This window comes from Gouania willdenowi, chromosome 21, assembly GCF_900634775.1.
Source record: "Gouania willdenowi chromosome 21, fGouWil2.1, whole genome shotgun sequence".
Taxonomy (NCBI): Eukaryota; Metazoa; Chordata; class Actinopteri; order Blenniiformes; family Gobiesocidae; genus Gouania; species Gouania willdenowi.
The window spans coordinates 1,305,139-1,330,175 of record NC_041064.1 but is presented as its reverse complement, the minus strand read 5'-3'; the positions used below and the strand labels follow the sequence as shown (position 1 = coordinate 1,330,175).

At 42.0% G+C, this 25,037-nt stretch overlaps 2 protein-coding genes across 5 annotated transcripts in view; both read right to left on the bottom strand.

The window, feature by feature from the left end:
* Positions 1-73: 73 nt before the first annotated feature.
* Positions 74-9,554, bottom strand: LOC114455047 (ETS translocation variant 5-like). The gene is given in 14 exon segments (XM_028436053.1): positions 74-1,109; positions 2,288-2,389; positions 2,465-2,616; positions 2,685-2,756; positions 2,966-3,019; positions 3,831-4,069; positions 5,099-5,196; positions 5,198-5,327; positions 5,399-5,507; positions 5,781-5,831; positions 6,202-6,249; positions 6,393-6,471; positions 6,549-6,666; positions 9,071-9,554. Coding segments are annotated over 13 exon segments (1,395 nt in total). The 5' UTR covers positions 6,597-6,666; positions 9,071-9,554; the 3' UTR covers positions 74-896.
* Positions 9,555-11,817: 2,263 nt separating this feature from the next.
* dgkg (diacylglycerol kinase, gamma) overlaps positions 11,818-25,037 on the bottom strand; it is a 38,965-nt gene continuing 25,745 nt past the window's right edge. For 3 of the 4 annotated variants that reach the window (XM_028435662.1, XM_028435659.1, XM_028435658.1), the window contains exons 23-27: positions 24,061-24,151; positions 22,630-22,831; positions 13,937-14,057; positions 13,761-13,821; positions 12,864-12,962 (exon numbers count right to left, since the gene is read on the bottom strand). In XM_028435662.1, the coding sequence (XP_028291463.1) occupies positions 12,864-12,962; positions 13,761-13,821; positions 13,937-14,057; positions 22,630-22,831; positions 24,061-24,151 (574 nt within the window). Of the gene's footprint in view, positions 12,963-13,760; positions 13,822-13,936; positions 14,058-22,629; positions 22,832-24,060; positions 24,152-25,037 lie in introns of all 4 variants that reach the window. The other variant, XM_028435657.1, reaches the window with a different exon arrangement.

Genomic DNA, 25,037 nt, shown 5'->3' with positions numbered 1-25,037 from the left:
CATTTGTAAAAACAGTGGAGGATCATTTAAAGTGGTTGAGCTCAGGGTAAAGAGAGGAAGATGGAGTCAGAGAAGGAGGAAACAGTGTTGGTTTATTTATCACAGAGAACAACAACACAGTGTTAACGTGGACTCAAACACTTCATAGCAAAAATAGAGACTTTCTACATGTTTGTCTGCAGAGCGACACATGCAGCGTCAGAGGAAAAGCAACAACACGCACACGTGACTGTACGACGTCCCTCAGACGGGAATAAAAACACGTTTTCATATCTGTGCTGTGATTGGACGATCACGTGAAGCTGAATTCTTCTGATCAAAGTCCACAAAACCATAATTTTTCACTTAAAGTTGGAGTGAAATCATAAATTATGTAAAACTTTGGTGTTTCAACTTCTTCGATCAATCAAATATTTGGTCAATAAAAGCAAAGCTTCAGCTCCAAACGTGTGACATTTAAAGCCAAGAAAACACAAACTATTTAAAACTCAGTGTCAGAGTCAAACTGATCATATTATAATGAAAAATAACATGTGTGATTTAAATCATATTTAGTTTTTCCATTTTAAGCTCACATGGCAATACCAGCAATAACCAGCAGGGGACACCTCCTGTTCTGATTCACACACTGACAGGATAAGGAAGTGTTGGAAGGTGAAAAATACCAAAACATGAAAACACAAGGAGCTGAAACGAAGCATCGTTGTCATTAAAAACAATACGACCCCATGTGTTTAAAACATAAGGTTTTCCTTCAGCCGCACAACAAAGTCTGTGCAGGAGCTTTTCTTTCCCAGAATGTTTCTACGGACCAAGGAGTTCATCTTTGTTCAGCTCTGGGTCTCACAAAGTGTGTGTGTGTGTGTGTGTGTGTGTGTGTGTGTGTGTGTGTGTGTTCAGTAGATGAAGCCGTCTGGATAAAGCAGGCCGCCCCCCCCATGCTCCCCCCCGTCCTGCAGGTAGGGGGGGCTGTTGTCGTAGTGCGTGAGCGGCACGGTGTCGTCATCGGGGTCGATTTTCAGGTTCAGCCTCTGGTTGTCGTGGAACTCCATGGAGAAAAGAGCCTCAGGGTCGCACACAAACTTATACACGTACCTTTCACCAGCAACCTGTGACCACAATAACCACAACACCAGAACCAGTAAAACCATCAGTACTACATGTAACGCCCCTTTACTCCCTGCTCAGCAGCACTGCTACACGCTAAGCTAACTCAAACATGTAAGACTAATCGCTAAATGGTGATATAAGACATGCATCTAAATATTATTAACTGTGTGACCACAAAGACAATTCTAGGTTAAATCTGTTCATTTAAAATGCCACATAGGAACAATTATTAACCAATAACTGCACAATATGTGCCACTTTTGCCTTTTTCTCTTATAAGTGACAGCACGTGTGAGTGAGTTCTTGTAAAACAAATATTTTAATACAAAATAAGCTATAAAATAAAAAAAAAATATCAATATAGGCAATATTGTAATTTTCTATATCGCCAAAAGAGAAATGTTGATATATTGCCCAGGTTTACTGGGTGCTATCTGCTAAGGTAACTCAAGTATGTGGGACTGGTGGCTACACGTTAAGCTAACTCAAGCATGTGGGACTGGTTGCTACATGCTAAGCTAACTCAAACATAGGACTGGTTACTACATGCTAAGCTAACTCAAACATGTGGGACTGGTTACTACATGCTAAGCTAACTCAAACATGTGGGACTGGTTACTACATGCTAAGCTAACTCAAACATGTGGGACTGGTTACTACGTGCTAAGCTAACTCAAACATGTGGGACTGGTTACTACATGCTAAGCTAACTCAAACATGTGGGACTGGTTACTACATGCTAAGCTAACTGAAACATGTGGGACTGGTTACTACATGCTAAGCTAACTCAAACATGTGGGACTGGTTACTACATGCTAAGCTAACTGAAACATGTGGGACTGGTTACTACATGCTAAGCTAACTCAAACATGTGGGACTGGTTACTACATGCTAAGCTAACTCAAACATGTGGGACTGGTTACTACATGCTAAGCTAACTGAAACATGTGGGACTGGTTACTACATGCTAAGCTAACTCAAACATGTGGGACTGGTTACTACATGCTAAGCTAACTGAAACATGTGGGACTGGTTACTACATGGTAAGCTAACTCAAACATGTGGGACTGGTTACTACATGCTAAGCTAACTCAAACATGTGGGACTGGTTACTACGTGCTAAGCTAACCAAACTCTGAGGACCTGTGTTCATTTATGAAGCGTTATGATACTCTACCTTCTGCATGATGCCTTTCTCGTAGTAATATCTGAGCGAGCGGCTCAGCTTGTCGTAGTTCATAGCCGGTCGGTTTTTCTGGACGCCCCAGCGACGAGCCACCTGAGCACACGGACCAATCACAGGTTAGACATAAAACACCTCCAAGGGCCGAGCCAATAGAACCACATCTCTCACCTCCTCTGGTTCTATCAGTTTGAACTCCATCCCTCGGCCCGTCCATGAGATGAAGTGAGCGTTGGTCGGGTCGTCCAGTAGAGTAACCAGGAACTGCCACAGCTGTAGAGAACCACGGCGCTGGAACACCAACGACTCCTGTCTGACCTTAGCTGGATAGACAGAGACTCTTCATCATCATCATCATCATCATCATCATCATCATCATCATCATCCTCACCTTCCAGTCTGTCAGGAACCACACAGGTATCGTCATAGTAACGATTGGACAACTCTCCGTCCAATGAGAAGCCTGGGATGACAAGACTTAAAACTATTAAAACCATCAACCCTCGGAGAACTAAAGATGGTCCATTATTAATAATAATCATAATAATTATTATGATTATTATTAAAAACTAAGGGGGAAAAGATTTGTGTAGAGAGGTAAAAGTAGTGCAAAAGTAGAAAGAAAAGGAAAAATAAGGAGAAATAAAAGGAGACAAACACACTGAGACTCACTGCTGTGGTAGAAACGTCTTGATCTGCCAAACGACGACACACAACTCGACACGTCTGAAACACAGAGAGGAAACACGTCAGATACACACACACACACACACACACAGCAGTAAAAATGATTCATAATGTGTTAATATGTGAAATCATCCTCCAAATAAAATGTGTATTGTGTATTGTGTGTAACCCTGAACATGGAGGTTGTGTAGATCTGATGACCCTGTGACTGAGATCTGATCCTCATCCAGGGACGTGACGCAGGACTTTAAAAAGCCTTAAGAGGATTAGTGTCATTACATCACAGCTCAGTGTGTGTGTGTGTGTGTGTGTGTGTGTGTTGCTGTGCTCTGACTCACTACACACCATGACAGACTCCATCAATGTTTAACATTTGGGAACCAACAGGGAGGAAAAAAGTGAAAGTGCTGAGTTTGATTCAGGCTAAGCAGAAGGATGGGTGAGGAGGAGGGGCGTGGCCTATTAGCATCAGCAGGTCAAAGCTTCATCACTATCTGTTTAACTCAGTGGTTCCCAAACTGCGCCTCCTTTGAAGAATAAAAAACTGTTATGGATTATTTATTTTCAAATCTTGTAAAAACTAACATAAAATTGTCCTCCAGTTTGGTTTAACCAATGACTGAGTCCTGAGCACTGACTCAGTCACTCAGTAGTTCTTGATGCTCCGTGAGCTGCTAACCAGTCACTACTCAATGGCAGGGGCGGGGCTTCTCCTGCTCGCTTTTCGCCTCGCCTCCTCTGTCACATGATGTTCCGAGGGACGCAGTGTTTGGTCCAACATTGATGGTGTAAAGACCCACATATGGCTCCTGAGCTGTGGGGGGGGTCACCTTCAGGGGACATGTCTCACCTGAGTCAAAGCAGAAGTCCCTCGGCTCCTGTTTGATGGGTGGGGGTCTCTGAGGGTGGCATATTGGGGGGTCCAGCAGCTCCTGTTTGAGTCCCTGAGGAGGAACGACCACCAGGGGCTCAGACATCTGCCTCTGGTAGGGGGGGCGGGCGGTGGGGGCGTGGGGCGTGAACTGGGAGTGGGTGTGACCGTCCGAGGGAGGGAAGAGTAGACATGGCTCTGACATTTGTTTCTGAAACCTGAGAAGGAAAGGGGGGTGGGGAGGGGGGTCATCATCTCATTCATTGGTCAGTTAGAAAATATACTTTCACTTAAGTCACAGATATAGAGTTATAGTTGAGTTAAGGTTGTGTTAATATTGCGTTAAGGCTGCATTACAGTTGTGTTACGGCTGTGTTACGGTTGTGTTACAGTTGTGTTACGGCTGTGTTACGGTTGTGTTACAGTTGTGTTACGGCTGTGTTACGGTTGTGTTACAGTTGTGTTACGGCTGTGTTACGGTTGTGTTACAGTTGTGTTACGGTTGTGTTACGGTTGTGGTACGGCTGTGTTATGGTTGCGTTACGGTTGTGTTATGGTTGCGTTACAGTTGTGTTACGGTTGTGTTATGGTTGCGTTACGGTTGTGTTACGGTTGTGTTACAGTTGTGTTACGGTTGTGTTATGGTTGCGTTACGGTTGTGTTATGGTTGCGTTACAGTTGTGTTACGGCTGTGTTATGTTGTGTTACGGCTGTGTTATGGTTGTGTTATGGTTGTGTTACGGTTGCGTTACAGTTGTGTTACGGTTGTGTTATGGTTGTGTTACGGCTGTGTTATGGTTGTGTTACGGTTGCGTTACAGTTGTGTTACGGTTGTGTTACGGTTGCGTTACAGTTGTGTTACGGTTGTTATGGTTGCGTTACGGTTGTGTTACGGTTGCGTTACAGTTGTGTTACGGTTGTGTTATGGTTGCGTTACGGTTGTGTTACGGTTGTGTTACAGTTGTGTTACGGTTGTGTTATGGTTGCGTTACGGTTGTGTTATGGTTGCGTTACAGTTGTGTTACGGCTGTGTTATGTTGTGTTACGGCTGTGTTATGGTTGTGTTATGGTTGTGTTACGGTTGCGTTACAGTTGTGTTACGGTTGTGTTATGGTTGTGTTACGGCTGTGGTATGGTTGTGTTACGGTTGCGTTACAGTTGTGTTACGGTTGTGTTACGGCTGTGTTATGGTTGTGTTACGGTTGTTATGGTTGTGTTACGGATGTGTTACGGCTGTGCGTCCTTACCTGTGCTCAGGAGAGAAGCTGCCATCATGCTGCCGGCTGATTGGACCACAATGCACGGTGAGGGGGGGGGGCGTGCCTAAGGTGGACCGGGGGAGCTGCACTGTTGTGTAACTGGTTCGACAGGATGGAGTGAGAGGGTGGAGTTTCTTTGCTGATTGGTCGCGTGGATGAGGAAGTGCAGAGGGAGGCAGGTGTGGGGGGCGGGGTCAGAGGTTTCCTGTCACAGGCACTGAGAGACAGAGGGGGGGGTTAGTTTATATCACACACACTTTAATGAGAGCGTGTGTGGGTGTGTGTTACCTGTTGCTGTAAAGGCACTTCTTTCCATAGAGCAAAGAGCAGGGTGGGGCCTCCATGGAGGGCGGAGGCTCTCGTTTGATCTTGACTGATAGGGGTCCATGGAACATCACTGTGGGTGGGGGCACAGAACATGGATCAGCCTCAGGGAGCTCCTAGAGTCTAATTCACTCTAATCTAATGAATCTCATCTGACTGGAACCATTAGATGCTTCAGCAAAAACCTGACCCTGAAGGATCCACTAAGGGGGAGGGGTCAGAGGATTAACAAAGTCTGAATCAATAAATCAGGCAATGAAAAAGTCCCGAAAGAACCGCGAAAACAAAGAGAAGGAGTTAGGGACGGAACGGAGAGAACGTGAAGACGGTGCACCAACATACTCACAGCTCTCTGACTGGAAGTCTGGGACAAACTGCTCATCATCAGGAACCTGAGCTGTGAACACACACCAGGACAAGAGTTACACACACACACACACACACACACACACACACACACACACACACACACAGACAAAGACAAATAAAGAAAACACACAAATGTATTAAAAACAAACATTTCACAAAACATATACACAAAAAGCAAAAAAAAAACACAAAAAGCACAAAACACACAAATAACACATCAACAAACACACAAAAATACCAGAAAAAAATCACAAAACATAAACACACAAAAAATGCATGCAGAAAAACTAAATAAACAAAAAATAATCCACAATCCAAAAACACACAAAAAAATACACAGACGCTTGTTTTAACAGCTTTTCTAGAATTCAACCCTTTCAAAATAAAATAAAGCTCACCTTCAGCGATCCAGATCTCCTGCAGCTGACTGAGGTCCTGGAACAGCTCTGAGAACACACACACACATAGCGTGAACACTCTGTGTGTGTGTGTGTGCGCGGCGGCTTCCTCCCACTCACACATGCTTGAAAGTCTGAAGGACCCAGTTATTCCAGATTAAATCCCAGTGTGCCCAGTGGGTACGTCCTACCTTGGGTGTCCTGATCCAGTTCCTCATCCACAAACTTCCTCTTCCTGTCGGGCGGGGGCTTGTCCAGGATGGAGTTGAGCTGGAGGAGAAGAAGGAGAGGTTGATGAGGATGGAGAGAGAGAGAGAGAGAGAGAGACTGGAGGAGAAACAACTCACACTGTGAGGCAGCAGGAATGGAACCTGCTGGTCGTAGAAAGCCTCCATACTGGTGTGTGTGTGTGTGTGTGTGTGTGTGTGTGGGGGGGGGGGGTGACGAGGGTTGGCCCTGAAGCTCCTGTAGAACAGAGAAGATTATTATTTATCTGAATGTGAATGAAAGTCCTGAAGTTTATCACTAACTGATCATATCTCTGATCAGATTAAATGATATACATCATGTATATGATCAGTGTGTATAGAAGCAGAAGATTAATGAAAGGATGAGGATCAATAGAGGTTTGATTAGATCTCAGCACAACAACAACCCTCACTCATCCTTTAGATCAGAGGTACGCAACTATTATCACAGCGGGCCAAAAGAATGTGTTTGTTTGATCAGAGGGTCACATGATCAACATTCATGTCAGCATTTAAAACAATGAGCGATCTGAGCATTAATACAGGAAAGAACAAAGACTTTTATAGTCATTGTGTGTTTGTTGTTGTCTTGCTCATTGTGAAGCATTTTGTGTATTTCTGTTGTCCTTTAGTGTATTTTTCCTGTAAAATATATGTTTTTTGGAGTCATATTGTACATTTGTGTGTGTCATTTTTGTAGGATTATTTCAATTCAATTCCACTTATTTATATAGCGCTAATTACAACAAAAGTCATCTCAAAGTGCTATCAAAATATAAAATTCGTAATAAAAACGAAAAAAGAAAAAAACCCAACAAATCCACATGAACAAGCATAAGCGACAGTGGGAAAAAAAACTCCCTTCTAACAATTTATTTGTATTTTTCCTGTAAAATATATGTTTTTTGAGTCATTGTGTATTTGTATGTGTGTCATCTTGTGTTTTTTGGAATATGTTTTGTGTATTTCTGTTGTTGTTTTGCTTATTTGTTAGTACTGTGGGTTTGCAGAGTCAGTTTTCATGTTTTTCTAGTATTTTGTGTGTTTTTCTCTTGTCTTTTACTGTATTTTCCTGCAATGTTGTAATTCTTTATATTTTTTTTATGTATTCTTGGTTTTGTTTTGTGTTTTTATTTTGGGGGCTGAATAAAATGACACCGTGGGCCGTATGTGGCCCCTAGGCCACCAGTTGCCTATGTCTGCTTTACATAAACATACACAAAGTACACAATTATCTTCCTAAGTTACTAAGAGTTACAGAAGAATGTGCGGTCAGTGAAGGCAGCATGTAATACAATTACATAATGTGTGTGTGTGTGTTTACTGCTGTCCCACAGAAAACATGGAAAGTGTTGGTTAGAAACAAGCACACACACACATACACACACACACGCACACACACACACACACACACACACACACACACACACACACACACACACACACACACACACACACACAGGCCTTTTAATGTTCAAACCAAAGCTAAACGTGACCTCAGAATCACATTATATTACTATCATTACTAACAGTTGTTTTTATGATATTATTTCTACATTTCTTTATATTATTATTTATTATTTCTAACACAAGCTCCACACGTTTCTCAGGCTGTGGAGACTAAGTGAGAATGATTTACAGTGTGTGTGTGTGTGTGTGTGTGTGTGTGTGCGTGTGTGTGTGTGTGTGTATGTGAGAGTCTGGTTTATGTTTCACTCACTCATAGATTACATGTTAAAAATGTGTCTGTTTCTCAAATTTACATAAACTGTAAAAATTAGACTGAAAATAATAATAATAATAATAATAACAATAACAATAACAATAATAATAATCATAATAATAATAATAATAATAATAATAATAATAATAATAATAATAATAAAGCTGTATCATAGACACTTTTAAACTTTTTGCAGCGTTACTGTTTCAAACCCTGGGAATTAAACAAAAGCTGCTAAACATCTTTAAACACAGTAAAATATAGATTAACTAACCAAAGGACATCTTTATGGAAATTAAATGAAGTAAAAATAATTAATAAAATAATGCTTTATTATATTTTGCTCTAGTGCAGTGTTTTTTAAATAACTCAGTTTATGGTTTAGAGAAGCATTTAATAAATAAATACATTTATGAATAAATGAGAAACAAAATTTTTGAAGTTATCATGTAAGAGAAGATTTGAACTATTCATGTGGACTTACCAACGGGCCAGATGTGGACCATGAACCTGATATTTAACACCACTTATTTACTAAATAAAACCCTTTAGAAAACAATAAGATAAACACAAAGCCCAGCTGGAGATATGTTCAATAACAGGTACAACTGTCCCTGTGTAATAAACTAATAATATATTATCATTAATAACATTTATAAATTAATATTTATAAATTAATATTTATAAATTAATGTTTATAGATTGTGTCTAAAACCTTGGAGTGTTGTTAAGAAATATTGTCTTTTAAATACGGTCCGTAAACGCACCATCTTTGGACTTCCTGCGCTTTTTTAAATCAACTTGTGTCGATTAATGGAAATTTAATAAAGTAGGCAATAAAGTTCAAAAACTAAAAAAAATAAAAACTGACACTTTCACCAAGTGTGTAACGGCTCACCTGAGCTCAGAGCAGCCGAAGAAGGTTCACCTCAGACGGACTGGAGCTGCTGCTCTACCCGGTGATGTTGCTGCTCTACCCGGTGATGTTGCTGCTCTACCCGGTGATGTTGCTGCTCTACCCGGTGATGTTGCTGCTCTACCCGGTGATGTTGCTGCTCTACCCGGTGATGTTGCTGCTCTACCCGGTGATGTTGCTGCTCTACCCGGTGATGTTGCTCCTCTGACGGTCTGATCCACACTGACCCCCCCTCTCTAACGGCTCACCCCCAGCGGAACGCAGTGAGGCTCCTGATTGGTCCATTCTTCCTGTCCATCATCTATCAGAGCTAATCGTTGCACGGGAGGTGGTGACGTACGCACGACGACCAATCAGGACCCAGCAGTGGGTTTATTTTTATGAACGGCAGAGTTTCATTCACAGTTTTTATGGCGTTGCTATAAAGACGGGTTTGTTAAAGGGCCAGCAGCAGAAAAATAAAACATCAAACGTTATTTTTCACTTTTACTTTTAAACTTTATTTAAATTTTACTTTAGTCCTATTTTCAAGTATTTTTTTTTAGGATTAATTCTATTTTATTTAGTTTTATTTTTTCTTCTAAAGAAAGAGTAGTGGTTAGCACGTCTACGTCACAGCAAATAGGTCAGGGTTTAAATCCTGGGGTGGACACTGTCTGTGTTTGCATGTTCTCCACTACATTTTAGTCATTAGGAGTTTTTAGTCTACTTTTTATGTCTTTTTGACAATTTAATCACTTTAAAAAGAAAGTCCATGTAAACTATCATGAAAATGACAAGTCGACAAAATGTGTCGAGTTCATTTTTGTCTAGATTTAATTTTTTTAATTTAAAATAAATGTCTGATGCACTTTAGTCATTGTAAAATTAACAACAAACAAAGCAACAACATTTATAACAACATTTTTAAACTCCTAATTTACTAAAGCTACATTAAACACGTGTAGATACATACACATCTAAACACACAATATAAACATATAAACAATTGAGTTTAGCAAAGATCATGTTCATATTTAGTTTGAGTAAATAAAGCAGGTTAACTCAAACCTGACTTAGACCTGTGTGTAACACAAAGCTACAGTGACCGTGTGTGTGTGTGTGTGTGTGTGTGTGTGTGCGTGTGTGTGTGTGTGTGTGTGTCTTTAAATATCTGCTCCACATGCTGCTGTGTTTCAGGTTAGTGTGACACTCATGTAACATCAGATAATCCTCATCCTCACCTGAGTGAGAACGGATTAAACACAGAGGACAAGTGTCAGCTTTCACTGTCACACACTCAGCTGGTGAGGATTCATCCAACCACATCCAACGACAACATCAATCTATTAGAATATGTCTACAAACAAAATGCAGCTTCTACTTTAAAACTTTTCTCATTCCTAAAGAAAGAAAAAAGGTCAATAAATGTTCACAAAGCTGGTTGGTTATAGACATATGAAGAATAGATCTGTTCTAAATGAAGGCACACATTAACAGTGTGTACAACATCCGTTTCATATTCTTTACAAATGTATATTTTGCCAGGTGAGTGAGAAGGAAACTAAAGATAAATATTTGTGTTCCACATGTTACAAACTGGAAAGTAACTCTATACAGACCCCTCCACGTGTTTTGTTAGCTTAGCACATAGCGACGTTGGCTGAGCAGGGTTACAATTAAAGGGGCGGGGCTATGTTACCAGCTCCATTCAGTGGTTGAAATAGTTTTTATCATACAGGTAAATCTAGTAAAGGTTGTGGATAAATGATCATAAACATTGAATGGATTGGTCACAGTTCGACCTGCAGATGTCACACCTCTCTCTCTTCTATTAATAGCCTCTGAGACATAACTCCTGTTATCTGAGCAGCAGCCCAGCTGTGTGGTGTAACTGGGCTTTCTGACATTATGTGGATCACTGACTCTGGCCTGGAGGGATCAGAACCTCCATTGGTGGGTCCATAACAAAGCCAAGACGTGCAATATAAACCAAAACAACACAGAACTCATTAGAACAGCATTCATATACAAGTAATCACATTACTGTAAATGAGGTGCTTTTATGAGTAATGGTTCTAAATCAGTCATTTTATTTGTACTGTTTTAAAAGACGTTTAGTCATTTATTATTTTTCTACACTCAACTGTTACTAAAATATCAACAGACATTGTGAAACTACAAAAAATGAAATAACCAGACACAAATGCATCACATCATAGTCGACCAATCAGATTAAACGTAATGCACGGCACAAAAACATCATTGAATGGAGGTTATTTTCTTAGTTTTAGAGTTCATAAATGTATCTATACTTAGAACCTGAAAATGTATTACATTTAAATGTAATTTTAATTAATTAGTGTTATTTTATTTTAAATAATAATTGTACATTTTTGACAAACCTTTTCTTTTCTACAGATGCCTTTGAGGAAAATAAATTAAGTTCCAATTGTGGTAGATTTGGTCTCTTTTTTTAAAGTTTCTACATCAGATGTTTACTGTATGTAAGGGACTCGTACCAAGATTTATTACCAACAATAAATGTGGGGGTGAAAGTAACTAATAACTTTTACTTTAGCTACTATTTAATTGAGCTACTTTTTACTTGTACTTGAGTAGATATATCAGTACTCTTTACACATCTGTCTAAAAACCACTCAAACCTGATTCATGGTCACTTTTAGAACATTTAGGAGCAGATGTTGTGTTTGAAAGTCATAATTCAGTCATTAAATAACACAGAAAAGTGCAAAAGAAACACCTTTAATTTACTAACATGATGAGCTTTGACACATTAGATTTCCTCCAAGTGGAAGTAAAACAAAAACCTAAGATATGAACCAAAAACTAGTTCAAATGTCTCTGTATGCAGACGATGTCAGACTGTTCGTCATGAGTTAACTTTAGCTTTAGCTGAACCTAAATGGTTAATAATGGAACCAGTTACACTGGTAATCTAAAAGCAACACTGGTCAGCCATAACATTAGGACCACCATCATGTAGAACCATGTTTGACACAGATTAGAACCAAAGACCACATTGTGATGGTCGGATAATAACACTGATTAAACAGGAGGAAGTTATCATAGATCTCTATCATAGATAGGTCTTCATTGGGCAGGTGGTCGTAATGTTACGTCTGATGTACGCCGTTCCTTCTCTTTTCCCCAGATTCTGACTTTTAATCACTAGATAGTGAATCTATAGATCACTAAACTATAGATAATTATCTATAGACAAAGAAACGCAGTTATACTTGTTTCTGTACCAAATCATTTCATTTCTAACGATGCTTTAGCAGAAAAAACGGTCCAGATAATAATTCCTTCAAAACACCAAGACAGTTGATCAAAGTTATCACAAACGTATGAAGATAGATCTGTTCCTAAATGTACAGATATGATCCAAATTCTAAATGAAGGCACATAAACATGCAGCTGTTAAACTAAAGGATGAAAAATGTCTGTGTAGCATCTGTTTCATATTCCAAACAAAGGGAGGAAGAAGGTTCCTCTGAGGCCAGTCCACACGGTTGGTTAGCTTAGCACATAGCAGCACTGGCTGAGAGCAGGGTCAAAGGGTAAAGGGGCGGGGCTACAGCTACACTTATTGGTCGAGAAATAAAACAAATAAATACCGTTGTGGTCCGGATCAATGAGTCAGACTTATGATCCCAGTTTGTCTCTAACACACACTCACAAGGTGTCCTGTGTGTGTGTGTGTGTGTGTGTGTGTGTGTGTGTGTGTGTGTGTGTGTGTGTGTGTGCGTGTGTGTATGTGTGTGTGTGTATCCTAGTCCCTGGTCCGCGCGTGTTTCTTGAAGAAGAAGAACGGTGTTTTCTGAGGAGGACCCAGCAGGATGGGAACCTGGTTCTTATGAGTGATTCTCACCTGTGGAACACACACACACACACACACGCACACACATTTAGTTACACAAACACACATATGTCACCTTAACCTGGTTAACCAATCCCTGGACTTTGGAGCCACAACATAAGGTTTAATTTCTCTCTGATTTGAAACCATTGTTGTGCTGCATCACTGACGTTTGTGCACTAAGTGTGTGTGTGTGTGTGTGTGTGTGTCCTCCACAGGTTGTTCGTGATGTTCACACTCTTATGAAAGCGCTGCTGCAACCTTGCACATTTTTACGTAACAACAAAAAGCCCTGTGTCCTCCTCCTCCGCAGCAGCAGCAGGAGCTGAGAGATGCAGCAAAGAAGAAGGAGTGAAAGGACGAGTGGAGATGCAGGTCGAGGCTGATCCTGTCACACAGGAAGTAACCAGAGAAAACACACACACACACACACACACACTATTGCACTAACTCAGTTACATACGTCATCTCTATCACTCAGAACAGTTGAAACAAATTGAGTTCGTTTTTATTTTTCCTTCACTGGTCCAGATCCAAGACCAAAACCAGGTCCAGGTCCCAGAGGTTCATAGGATTAATATTCATGGAGAGATTCAGATTATTTAATTCAGAAACATCTCCAGTTAGCAGCTCATTTAAAATATGGACATTTTTACTGTATGACCATGACTCTGAAAAGAATCACAATAGTTAAACTGAACCAATGTCCTACCCTAGCTGACCCTGCCTACAGACCGTAGGGAGCCGTGTGTCGTCCTGTCTGTGTCTGTCTGTGATGCTCTACTTATAAAGTGAAACAGGAAGTCTCACCGTGCAGGGCGGCTGCATCCACGGCTCTCCGTCAATCTGCATGGGCAGCAGACGACCGGTCCTGAACACAAAGGGTGAAATATGTGCTGCATCATCATTATTAGTCCTCAGCATCTGGACTACATCCTGCTAGTGATAGTGATAGCGCTGCTAACGCAGACGAACTGGTTTCTGACCTGATGCTAACGCTGCTACACTGAGCCAGGCGGCGCCCGGCACTCTTCAGCCCCGTGTAGATCTGACCCATCTCTATCGCCCCCTCCAGGCCCACCACCTCCAGCTGCCGGTCGCTGAAATCTGCACCAACAGAAAAAAAAGAAAAGTGAGAAACGGACACGTGAAAAACTACCAGAAATCAGACTTTTAATAAATGAGAAAACAATCTGTTATAAAATATTACAAACATGCAAAGATTAAAAACATCTCCTCCAGTTTGTTTAAGAGCTTTTTCTAACATCTGTGCAGCATCTGTTTCATATTCCAAACAAACAACAACAAACATGTTGTTTATCTTTAATGTGAGGGAGAGAAAAACTTTAAGATGAATCTTTGTGTTCCATGTGTTACAGATGATAAATGTTCTTCTTTAATAATAACTCCATACAGAGATCAGTCCATATGTAGGGCTGTCACTCGTCCCTTAAAATACAGAATCCTTCCTTATTTGACCCTTAAATGATACGTCCCATACTGAGGCAAAACGGAACGCTGTTTGTTCCATATTTGCATAAATGACCAGAACATTAGACACGTCTGTCAGACCGTCACACACAAAAACTAAGAAATGCCAAGGTCAGCAACATTGTTGTGGTGGGGTCGACGTAGGACCCCCACTCTGTGTGTGTGTGTGTGTATGTGTGTGTGTGTGTGTGTGGTGCTTTCATGGACTGTTGGAGTGAGAGACAGACGATGATGACACACCTACGCTGCTCAGACCATAAACATGCCTGACTTTAGAGAGTTTTCAGTGTCACATGATGGTCAGTCTGACATCAAACAGCTTCAGGAGAACAACACTGTAGATATGAACATTCTGAGATGTTCTTCATACATCCATCATCTGATACAGTAAACACATCATGATTGGATTGTAAACTTGTAAGATTGGATTCATTTGAAAGACTATTGTGATGTGATTTAATGTTTAGGATGTGGAGGTTTAAAAGTTAAATGAAAGATCATTAATCATTATTACAGTAGTATTAGGTAATATAAATAGGCAAATCAAATAAATATATTCATATTTTGTTTCACATTATATACAATCTCTAGGTTAAAATGTTTATAAAGATTTCTGTATATTCTAGTGGTTCCCAAACTGGGGTACGTGTTCCCAAGGACAAGGGTCTGCAGCCTGTGGTTCTGGAACCTCATGTGGCTCTTTGACTCTTTTGCAACGGCTCCCTATAGCTATAAGAAAATATTAAAATAATGAATTGTTATTTCTTACAGAGGTTATTAATGATAAATGACATTGACATCAAATAAAATCATGATATAATAATATGTCAACCTAAAAATAAATCACATTGTGCAATAACTCATCAACCATAAACATTCCTTAGAGATTTTATTTGTGTGGGGAAATATTTAATTAACTGCCAACTTGCCAGATTAATGTGCATGCTTGATATGTTGCATCTATATATATATATATATCTATAGATATGTGTGTGTGTGTGTGTGTGTGTGTTGACCAACATGATCATGTGTTATCAAATTCAAGTTATTTACTACAAATACATCAACAAAAAACAATTAATTATTATTAATAATATTATTTGCATATAGAATTTTCTGTACACTATATTGTCTTCATTGAGAATGTTTTTTTTTTTCGGCTCCAGAATGATTTTAATCCAGGTGAGAGGAGGAAAAATGGCTCCTTTTTTTTTTTTACATGCGCACAGACTTTTTTTTCATCCATCAATCATAATTTGTTGCACAACTCTCCACAATGAACAAAAAAACACATCAGAAATAAATGAACAAAAAGGCTTAAATTCAAGGTTAATGTTGGACAAGACACAGGAAAGAGTTTAGACGAGTCAGCAGACACAATAAATAATATATAACATGAGCTCAGGGGTACATGGGGCAATAATAAACACTTTTATGTCCAAATGTTTCTATTTTTGAAGATTGTGTTCACGGTCCCATGGGTGTCCCTTATTTTCTTTTCTGAAAGGTGGCAACACTATACATATGGTTGGTTAGCTTAGCATATAGCAACTAGTCCCACAAGTTTGTGTTAGCTTAGCACACAGCAGCACTATATTAATATGATATATCAAAGTCAAAGGATGCTGTGAGGACACAGTTGTGTGTGTGTGTGTGTGTGTGTGTGTGTGTGTGTGTGTGTGTGTGTAAAGTTGTGTATCTAAAGCTGTGAAGGTGATAATGTTTGTGAAAATGATGCTTTTTGTTTTCCACTGAGTGAACCAGTCAAAGCCTGAAGAACTGAACCACTGAGCTGTGCCTGCAGGGACCGGAGCCTCCTGCTTGGTGTGTCAGGACACACACACACACACGCACACACACAGCTTGCGGCTCTGTTCAAAACAAACAGGAAACACTGAAGGGAGGAATCATGGATTGTTCTGTTTCAAAAACAAATAAAAAACAAATAAAGATACATTTTTTGACCCGTTTGCTCCTATTTTCTGGGTCGGGGGTGGGGGGGTGCCTAACAAATAAACAGTGTAGTTATTTAATTTTACTGATAAAAACAAAACAAAAATACAGAAAAGATAAAAACTAGATAAGCAGCGTTTTTCTAATTAAATTGGGACGTCAGGGCTCAGTTACACAGTGTCATGGAACAGGTGGTGCCCCTGCTAACTGGTGACTGTTGCTAATCCTGGTTCAAAACACCAAACGTTATAAAGAAGTATTAGAATCATATCTTTGCTCTGAGCACATTTTCACACCTAACAGTGTAGCCAGTTTATCCACAACACCAGATGCCCCAAACCCAGTAGACTGTGTATTTCCTATGGAGGTTATAGTTAATGAGTGATGATGATGATGATGATGATGATGATGATGAGTTTCTGTGGGGGGTCCTAACAACATCTTTAATCCCTGAGCAGGTTTCAGCTGGTTATGTAACACGTTCTATTCTCAGAACCACAGCAGTGATCCACAGTGTCATCAACCATGTTAGGAGAGGGAGGAAGTGGGCGTCGGCCTCACAGCATGCCGCCCACGTTAGGAGAGGGAGGAAGTGGGCAAGCGAGGGAGGGTTTGTGTTGCTGTGGATTGCAGTGTGTGTGACGTGGGGCTTAGTTTCAGTCTCTGATTGAATGCGCACAACTAAATAAATCACTGTATGGCATCATCACAGGCATTCATTGTGTTACCGTAGCAACGATGAAAAAACAACATGAAAGCAAAGATAACATACACAAAAAAACTATTTAAACGTTTGTCCAAAGTCTTCTCAAATATCTTTGACATCCTGCTCAAACCAACATCACCGTCACACAATACCACTGCAGTTGTTACGTTTCCGTAGCGACAACAGTGGAGAGAATCGCCATGGTTACTGAGCAGCAGCATTATATTAAGTTTTTATTCTCACACCAAGTCAGACCGCAGAGATCAGCACTACCTGCAGAGGCCTCGCCATCGCTACCATCTGCTGTGTGTGTGTGTGTGTGTGTGTGTGTGTGTGTGTGTGTGTTTGTACCATCTGCCTTTGACCCCCTGAGACACTGACATGTTGTTCAGAGGAGGGAAACAAACTGTAAAATTAGCGCTGCAAGGTTATCGCACTCTCCTCCATGAACCGCCACCTTAACGTGGTGGAGGGGTTTGAGTACCCGAATGATCCTGGGAGCTATGTTGTCGGGGGCTTAATGTCCCTGGTAGGGTCTCCCAAGGCAAACAGGTCCCAGGTGACGGGTCCGACTAAGAGCGGTTCAATAGCCATATATGTACATGAAACAACAAAGGCTATACTTCTTGCCCCCCGACTTAGTGCCTGTACGTTGGAGTTTACCCCGGTAGACGAGAGGGTAGCCTCCCTCCGCCTTCAGGTGGGGGGACGGATCATGACTGTTGTTTGTGCCTATGGGCCAAACAGCAGCTCGGAGTATCCACCCTTCTTGGATTCCTTAGAGGGAGTACTGGAGAGTGCTCCTTCTGGGGATTCCCTCGTTCTGCTGGGGGACTTCAACGCTCACGTTGGCAGCGACAGTGAGACATGGAGGGGCGTGATTGGGAGGAACGGCCCCCCTGATCGGAACCCGAGCGGTGTTTTGTTGTTGGACTTCTGTGCTCATCACAGATTGTCCAAAACAAACACCATGTTCAAGCATAAGGGTGTCCATATGTGCACTTGGCACCAGGACACCCTAGGCCGCAGTTCGATGATCGACTTCGTAGTCGTGTCATCGGACTTGCAGCCGCATGTCTTGGACACTCGGGTAAAGAGAGGGGCGGAGCTGTCAACTGATCACCACCTGGTGGTGAGTTGGCTCCGATGGCGGGGGAGGATGCCGGTTAGACCTGGCAGACCCAAACGTATAGTGAGGGTCTGCTGGGAACGCCTGGCAGAGTCTCCCTTCAGAAGAAGCTTCAACTCCCACCTCCGGGAAAACTTCAACCATGTCTCGGAGGAGGCGGGGGATATTGAGTCTGAGTGGGCCATGTTCCGTGCCTCTGTTGCTGAGGCGGCTGATCGGTGCTGTGGCCGCAAGGTAGTCGGTGCCTGTCGTGGCGGCAATACCCAAACCCGTTGGTGGACACCGGGGGTGAGGGATGCCGTCAAGCTGAAGAAGGAGTCCTACCGGGCCTTTTTGGCCTGTGGGACTCCGGAGGCAGCAGACAGGTACCGACGGGCCAAGCGGAGTGCAGCCACGGCGGTCGCCGAGGCAAAAGCCCGGACATGGGAGGAGTTTGGTGAGGCCATGGAGAACGACTTCCGGACGGCTTCGAAGAGATTCTGGACCACCATCCGGCGTCTCAGGAGGGGGAAGCAGTGCACCGTCAACACTATGTATGGTGCGGATGGTGCGCTGCTGACCTCGACTCGAGACGTTGTGGATCGGTGGGGGGAATACTTTGAAGACCTCCTCAATCCCACCGACACGCCTTTCAATCAGGAAGCAGGGCCCAGGGACCCAAGAGTGGGCTCTCCTATCTCTGGGGCTGAGGTTGCCGAGGTGGTTAAAAAGCTCCTCGGTGGCAGGGCTCCGGGGGTGGATGAGATCCGCCCGGAGTTCCTCAAGGCCCTGGATGTTGTGAGGCTGTCATGGCTGACACGACTCTGCAACATCGCGTGGACATCGGGGGCAGTGCCTCTGGATTGGCAGACCGGGGTGGTGGTCCCCAATTATAGAGGGATCACACTCCTCAGCCTCCCCGGTAAGGTCTATTCAGGCGTACTGGAGAGGAGGGTCCGCCGGATAGTTGAACCTCGGATTCAGGAGGAGCAATGTGGTTTTCGTCTTGGCCGTGGAACTGTGGACCAGCTCTACACCCTCAGCAGGGTCCTTGAGGGGTCATGGGAATTTGCCCAACCAGTCCACATGTGTTTTGTGGACCTGGAAAAGGCATTTGACCGTGTCCCTCTGGGATTCCTGTGGGGGGTCCTCCGGGAGTATGGGATATCGAACCTCCTGATAGGAGCTGTTCGTTCCCTGTATGACCGGAGTCAGAGTCTGGTGCGCATTGCCGGCAGTAAGTCGAAATTGTTTCCGGTGAGGGTTGGACTCCGCCAGGGCTGCCCTTTGTCACCGATTCTGTTCATAACTTTTATGGACAGAATTTCTAGGCGCAGTCAGGGCGTTGAGGGGGTCCAGTTCGGGGGCCTCAGTATTGCATCACTGCTTTTTGCAGATGATGTGGTCCTGTTGGCTCCAACATACCGTGACCTTCAACTCTCACTGGATCGGTTCGCAGCCGAGTGTGAAGCGGCCGGAATGAGAATCAGCACCTCCAAATCCGAGTCCATGGTTCTCGACCGGAAAAAGGTGGAGTGCCTTCTCCGGGTTGGAGATGAGGTTCTGCCCCAGGTGGAGGAGTTCAAGTACCTCGGGGTCTTGTTCACGAGTGAGGGAAGGATGGAGCGAGAGATCGACAGGCGGATTGGTGCGGCGTCTGCAGTGATGCAGAGTCTGCACCTGTCCGTCATTGTAAAAAGGGAGCTGTGCCAAAAAGCGAAGCTCTCGATTTACAGGTCGGTCTACGTTCCAACCCTCACCTATGGTCATGAACTTTGGGTCATGACCGAAAGAACAAGATCACGGGTACAAGCGGCCAAAATGAGTTTCCTCCGTAGGGTGGCTGGGCTCTCCCTTAGAGATAGGGTGAGAATCTCAGTCATTCGGGAGGGGCTCAAAGTAGAGTCGCTGCTCCTCCGCATCGAGAGGAGCCAGATGAGGTGGCTCGGGCACCTAATTAGGATGCCCCCTGAACGCCTCCCTAGTGAGGTGTGCCCTGAACGCCTCCCTAGTGAGGCGTTCAGGGCACGTCCCTCCGGAAGGAGGCCCCGGGGAAGACCCAGGACATGCTGGAGAGACTATGTCTCTCGGCTGGCCTGGGAGCGTCTCGGGGTCCCCCCGGAAGAGCTGGAGGAAGTGGCCGGGGAGAGGGAAGTCTGGGCCTCCCTACTGAGGATGCTGCCCCCGCGACCCGGAAACGGCTAAGCGGGAGAAGATGGATGGATGGATGGTTATCGCACTGATGACATATCTAATGCTAACGCTAAACTGTTGGAATGATAAACTACAAACTGCTACTACAACTGTTAGCTCAGTAAAACACCAACAAAACTGCAACGGTAATGTTAATGCAAACAATCAGAAAGCCAAGCCATACAAAACAGTCAACTGCTAGCGCTAATGCTAACTTTAGGCACAGTTTAACAAAAGCAATAAAGATTCAGAGCTAATGCTAATAATTGAATAAAACTAAAATTTGGAAGTTGATGCTCTGTAGAAGCTTGTGAATCTGGAATAGGAGCGCTAATGGTAATGCTAACAATCAAATAAGACGATCAACTACTGAAGTTAATGTTAGAACAAAGCTATAGTGCTAAGGCTAATGCGAACAATCAAACAAGAAAATCAACTGATTAAGCTAATGTTAAAACAAAGCTGTAGCATTAATGCTAACAATCAAACAAGACAATCAATCACTGAAGTTAATGCTAGACAACAAGAACAAAGCGCCATCACTAATGCTAATGCTAACAATCAAACAAAACAAACAACTGCTAAAGATATAATGAGACAACAAGAACAAAGCCTGTAGCATTAATGCTAACGCTAACAATCGGATAAAACTATCAACTACTGAAAATAATGTTAGACAACAAGAACAAAGATTTAGCGCTAATGCTAACAATCAAACAAGACAATTAACTGCTGAAGCTAATATTATATCAAAGCTGTAGCGCTAATGCTAACAATCAAATAAAACAATCAACTGCTAAAGATAATATGAGACAACAAGAACAAAGCCTGTAACATTAATGCTAATGCTAACAATCAGATAAAACTATCAACTGCTGAAAACAATGTTAGACAACAAGAACAAAGCTGTAGTGCTAATGCTAACAATCAAATAAGACAATTAACTGTTGAAGCTAATATTAGAACAAGGCTGTAACGCTAGTGCTAATGCTAATGTCTTAATGTCCACTGTGACCTTTAGATCCAGTGCTGAGGTGAAGCAGAGCTCTAATTTGTAATGAGCTCAGATGAATCTGTTTAGAAACTAATCCATGTCAGTAAATAAACATCTCACACACACTGAGCTACCATTGGTTCACAGGTCAGTTAGTGACGCATCAGCATTTAAAACCAGTTTAACCAGAACCAGAGCATTAATGTTATTGTGTTTCCCAGTCCAGTCCAGTAGGGGGCAGTAATTCACTGACAGACGTTAACGTCCACTATCAGAGGATGAATAAAACAACGAGGGAAATCATTTCTGAAACTAATGAGGAAAGATAAACAACATGTTTAATAGGAATAGTAAACAGATTGAGATTTTGTTTTAATATATAATGTTTTTTTTATTCCAGACTGCTTTTAATGTATAGCCATTTTATCTATTGTTTATTGCACTGTGTTTTTACTTATTAGTTTTTATTTTATTTTCAGAGTATCACAGTGCCTATATATATATATGTATAATTATTGCTGTACATCTTAGTTGTAAAACAGGATTGATCCATTTTATTTTTATTTATTATTTTTTTTACTTGGCTGCACATGCTGTCAAAGGTATAATAATGCATTTTATTTTTTTATTTTTTTGTTATTGCAATTAAATAAATTGCATTATTTTATTGCATAATTGTGACCATCACCAGCCCTCCCTAAGGAAGGGTAAGAAACACTTTATTAAAGGGAGAATATAAAAAGAGAGAGCAGTGTTACACCTAGGTGAGGGGGTGGGGGGGAGGTGGAGGGGGACGAGAGCAGGGAGGAGCGATTCAAGGTCGAGAAGTGGAAGGGTGGGAAAGAGTTGATTACTGTAAAGTGAGATATGAAGTTGTAGGCATGAGGCTAAACTATAATGGTGGTGTCTGTGGACAGAGGGAAGGAGTGAGTGGTAATACCTGAAACAGGTATTTAGGATCAACGTGTCTAAAGTTAAGCTCACTACAAGTTTTATCCCACATTCCAAGGCATGCTAGTGCATCGTAGACCGATGTACGTACAAGAAACTGTCACTGTAAACCCAAGCGCTGCCCCAGACTCGAGGACGCAGCCAGAATAGCAGAAAGAGGGGGGGCCAGGGAGCCCAGGATTGATCCATTTTAAATACAAGTATCTGGTCAGTTTTTGCTGGGTTTGGTCAGTTGTCTGTCAGTATCTAGTCAGTGCGGTCAGTAGCTGTTGGTGCGACTCACCCTGAACACAGAACTTGAGCTCCTTGGCGTCGGTGATGGTGCTGCTCATCGTTCTATCCTGGGTTTTGCGGCTCATGCGGTTGTAGTTCCTGCGTCGCTTGGTCTCTCCCCACAGGTTGGAGCCGCCGTGCATGCTGGGAATGTTGAGCACGGCGATGCCTTCTAAGGACGTGCTGCTGAGGTCCAGGACTAGGCCGTCACACTGCAACCACACACGCACACATAATACAGGGATCATCACATTCTAGTGATTCCCAGGAGGAACATGTTTCCATAGAGTCTCTGCTCTACAGAGCATGACCTCATCACAGCTACAGCTAATCTGAATGCTACGTTCTTTATTGATGAGATGATCCTCCACTACCTCTGAGCACCAGCTGAAGGTGTGACTCCGCCCCCACAGGTGGCGCCTTAGCCTCCACTAAACGCTGAGCATAGTTAAATATGACACGAAGAAGATTAATATGGATCATTTCCAGGTTTTTCTCCCGTTCGTGTATTTTTACATGTTTAAATGCATTAACTCAGGGGTTCTCAACCTTGGGGTCAGGACCCCATTTGGGATTGCAAGACACTTGGGAGGGGGTCGCCAGATGCCTTCAAGAAACTAAGATTTTTTTTTTTTTACAATTTGAGTCAATCTTTCACCACTTTTACACCTAATGTCACATATGTTGATCCAATATTGTCACTGTTAACCTCTTTTCAACATATTTCATAATTATTTTTTGCCACTTTCACAATTTGTCATACCTACTATTTACCAGTTTAAACTAATTGTTCCAACATTGACACTTTAAACCTTTTTACCACTTTTTCTGTTTTTATCCACTATAATTTACAACTTTTAACCAATTTCTGTGGTTTTTAAAATCTCATTTCACCTCCTTTTCCACCATTTTTATTCACTTTGAACCATTTTATTAGTGATTAAAACCAGGATTTCCATCTTTAAGATGACTATAATAATAATAATAAACGTTCCTGGATAACAGTGGATATTATTCAGATGAATAAATAAATGTGGTTATCACAGATTCATAGAACAATGGACCATCATTTTACTGACTTTATGGATGGACCCCAAAAATCTCTCCTTTATTCCCCCTTATAGATGGTCCTGTCTCCACATGACTGTTCTTCAATGTTCATGTCTGTGTTCAACCACCTTCAGCTACAGTGGGGGTCCCTGCTCTATGGGACCTTTATTTTGGAGGTCACAGGCTGAACAGGTTGAGAATCAGTGCAGTAACTAATCTAGTATCTTTCTTAATATATTACTTTATTTTGTATTTCATTGTGTTTTTTCAGTAATTGTATGTGTTTGTTTTGGGGCTACATGTGGCCCATGTCTGTGTGAAGGCGACACCCCAAATGTTTAACCGTTTAGGGTGTGGACACCAACTCTCTCCGTCAGAGCGTGTCACTCACCTCCACCTCGATGCACTCGTTCAGTTTCTTACAGGTGGCAGAGATGGTTTCAGTGGTGCCGAACTCAAAGTACCACAGTTTGTTCTTCATCCTGCACACACACATTAACAAACACATTAACACACACACACATTAACACACATTAACACGCACACACATTAACAAACACACACATTAAAACACACACACTAACACAAACACATGCACATTAACACAAACACACATTAACACACACACTAACACAAACACACATTGACACACACACTAACACAAACACACATTGACACACACACTAACACAAACACACATTGACACACACACTAACACAAACACACATTAACACACACACTAACACAAACACACATTAACAAACACACTAACACAAACACACATTGACACACACACTAACACAAACACACATTGACACACACACTAACACAAACACACATTAACACACACACTAACACAAACACACATTAACACACACTAACACAAACACACATTAACACACACACTAACACAAACACACATTGACACACACACTAACACAAACACACATTGACACACACACTAACACAAACACACATTAACACACACACTAACACAAACACACATTGACACACACACTAACACAAACACACATTAACACACACACTAACACAAACACACATTAACACACACTAACACAAACACACATTAACACACACACTAACACAAACACACATTGACACACACACTAACACAAACACACATTGACACACACACTAACACAAACACACATTAACACACACACTAACACAAACACACATTGACACACACACTAACACAAACACACATTAACACACACACTAACACAAACACACATTAACACACACTAACACAAACACACATTAACACACACACTAACACAAACACACATTGACACACACACTAACACAAACACACATTGACACACACACTAACACAAACACACATTA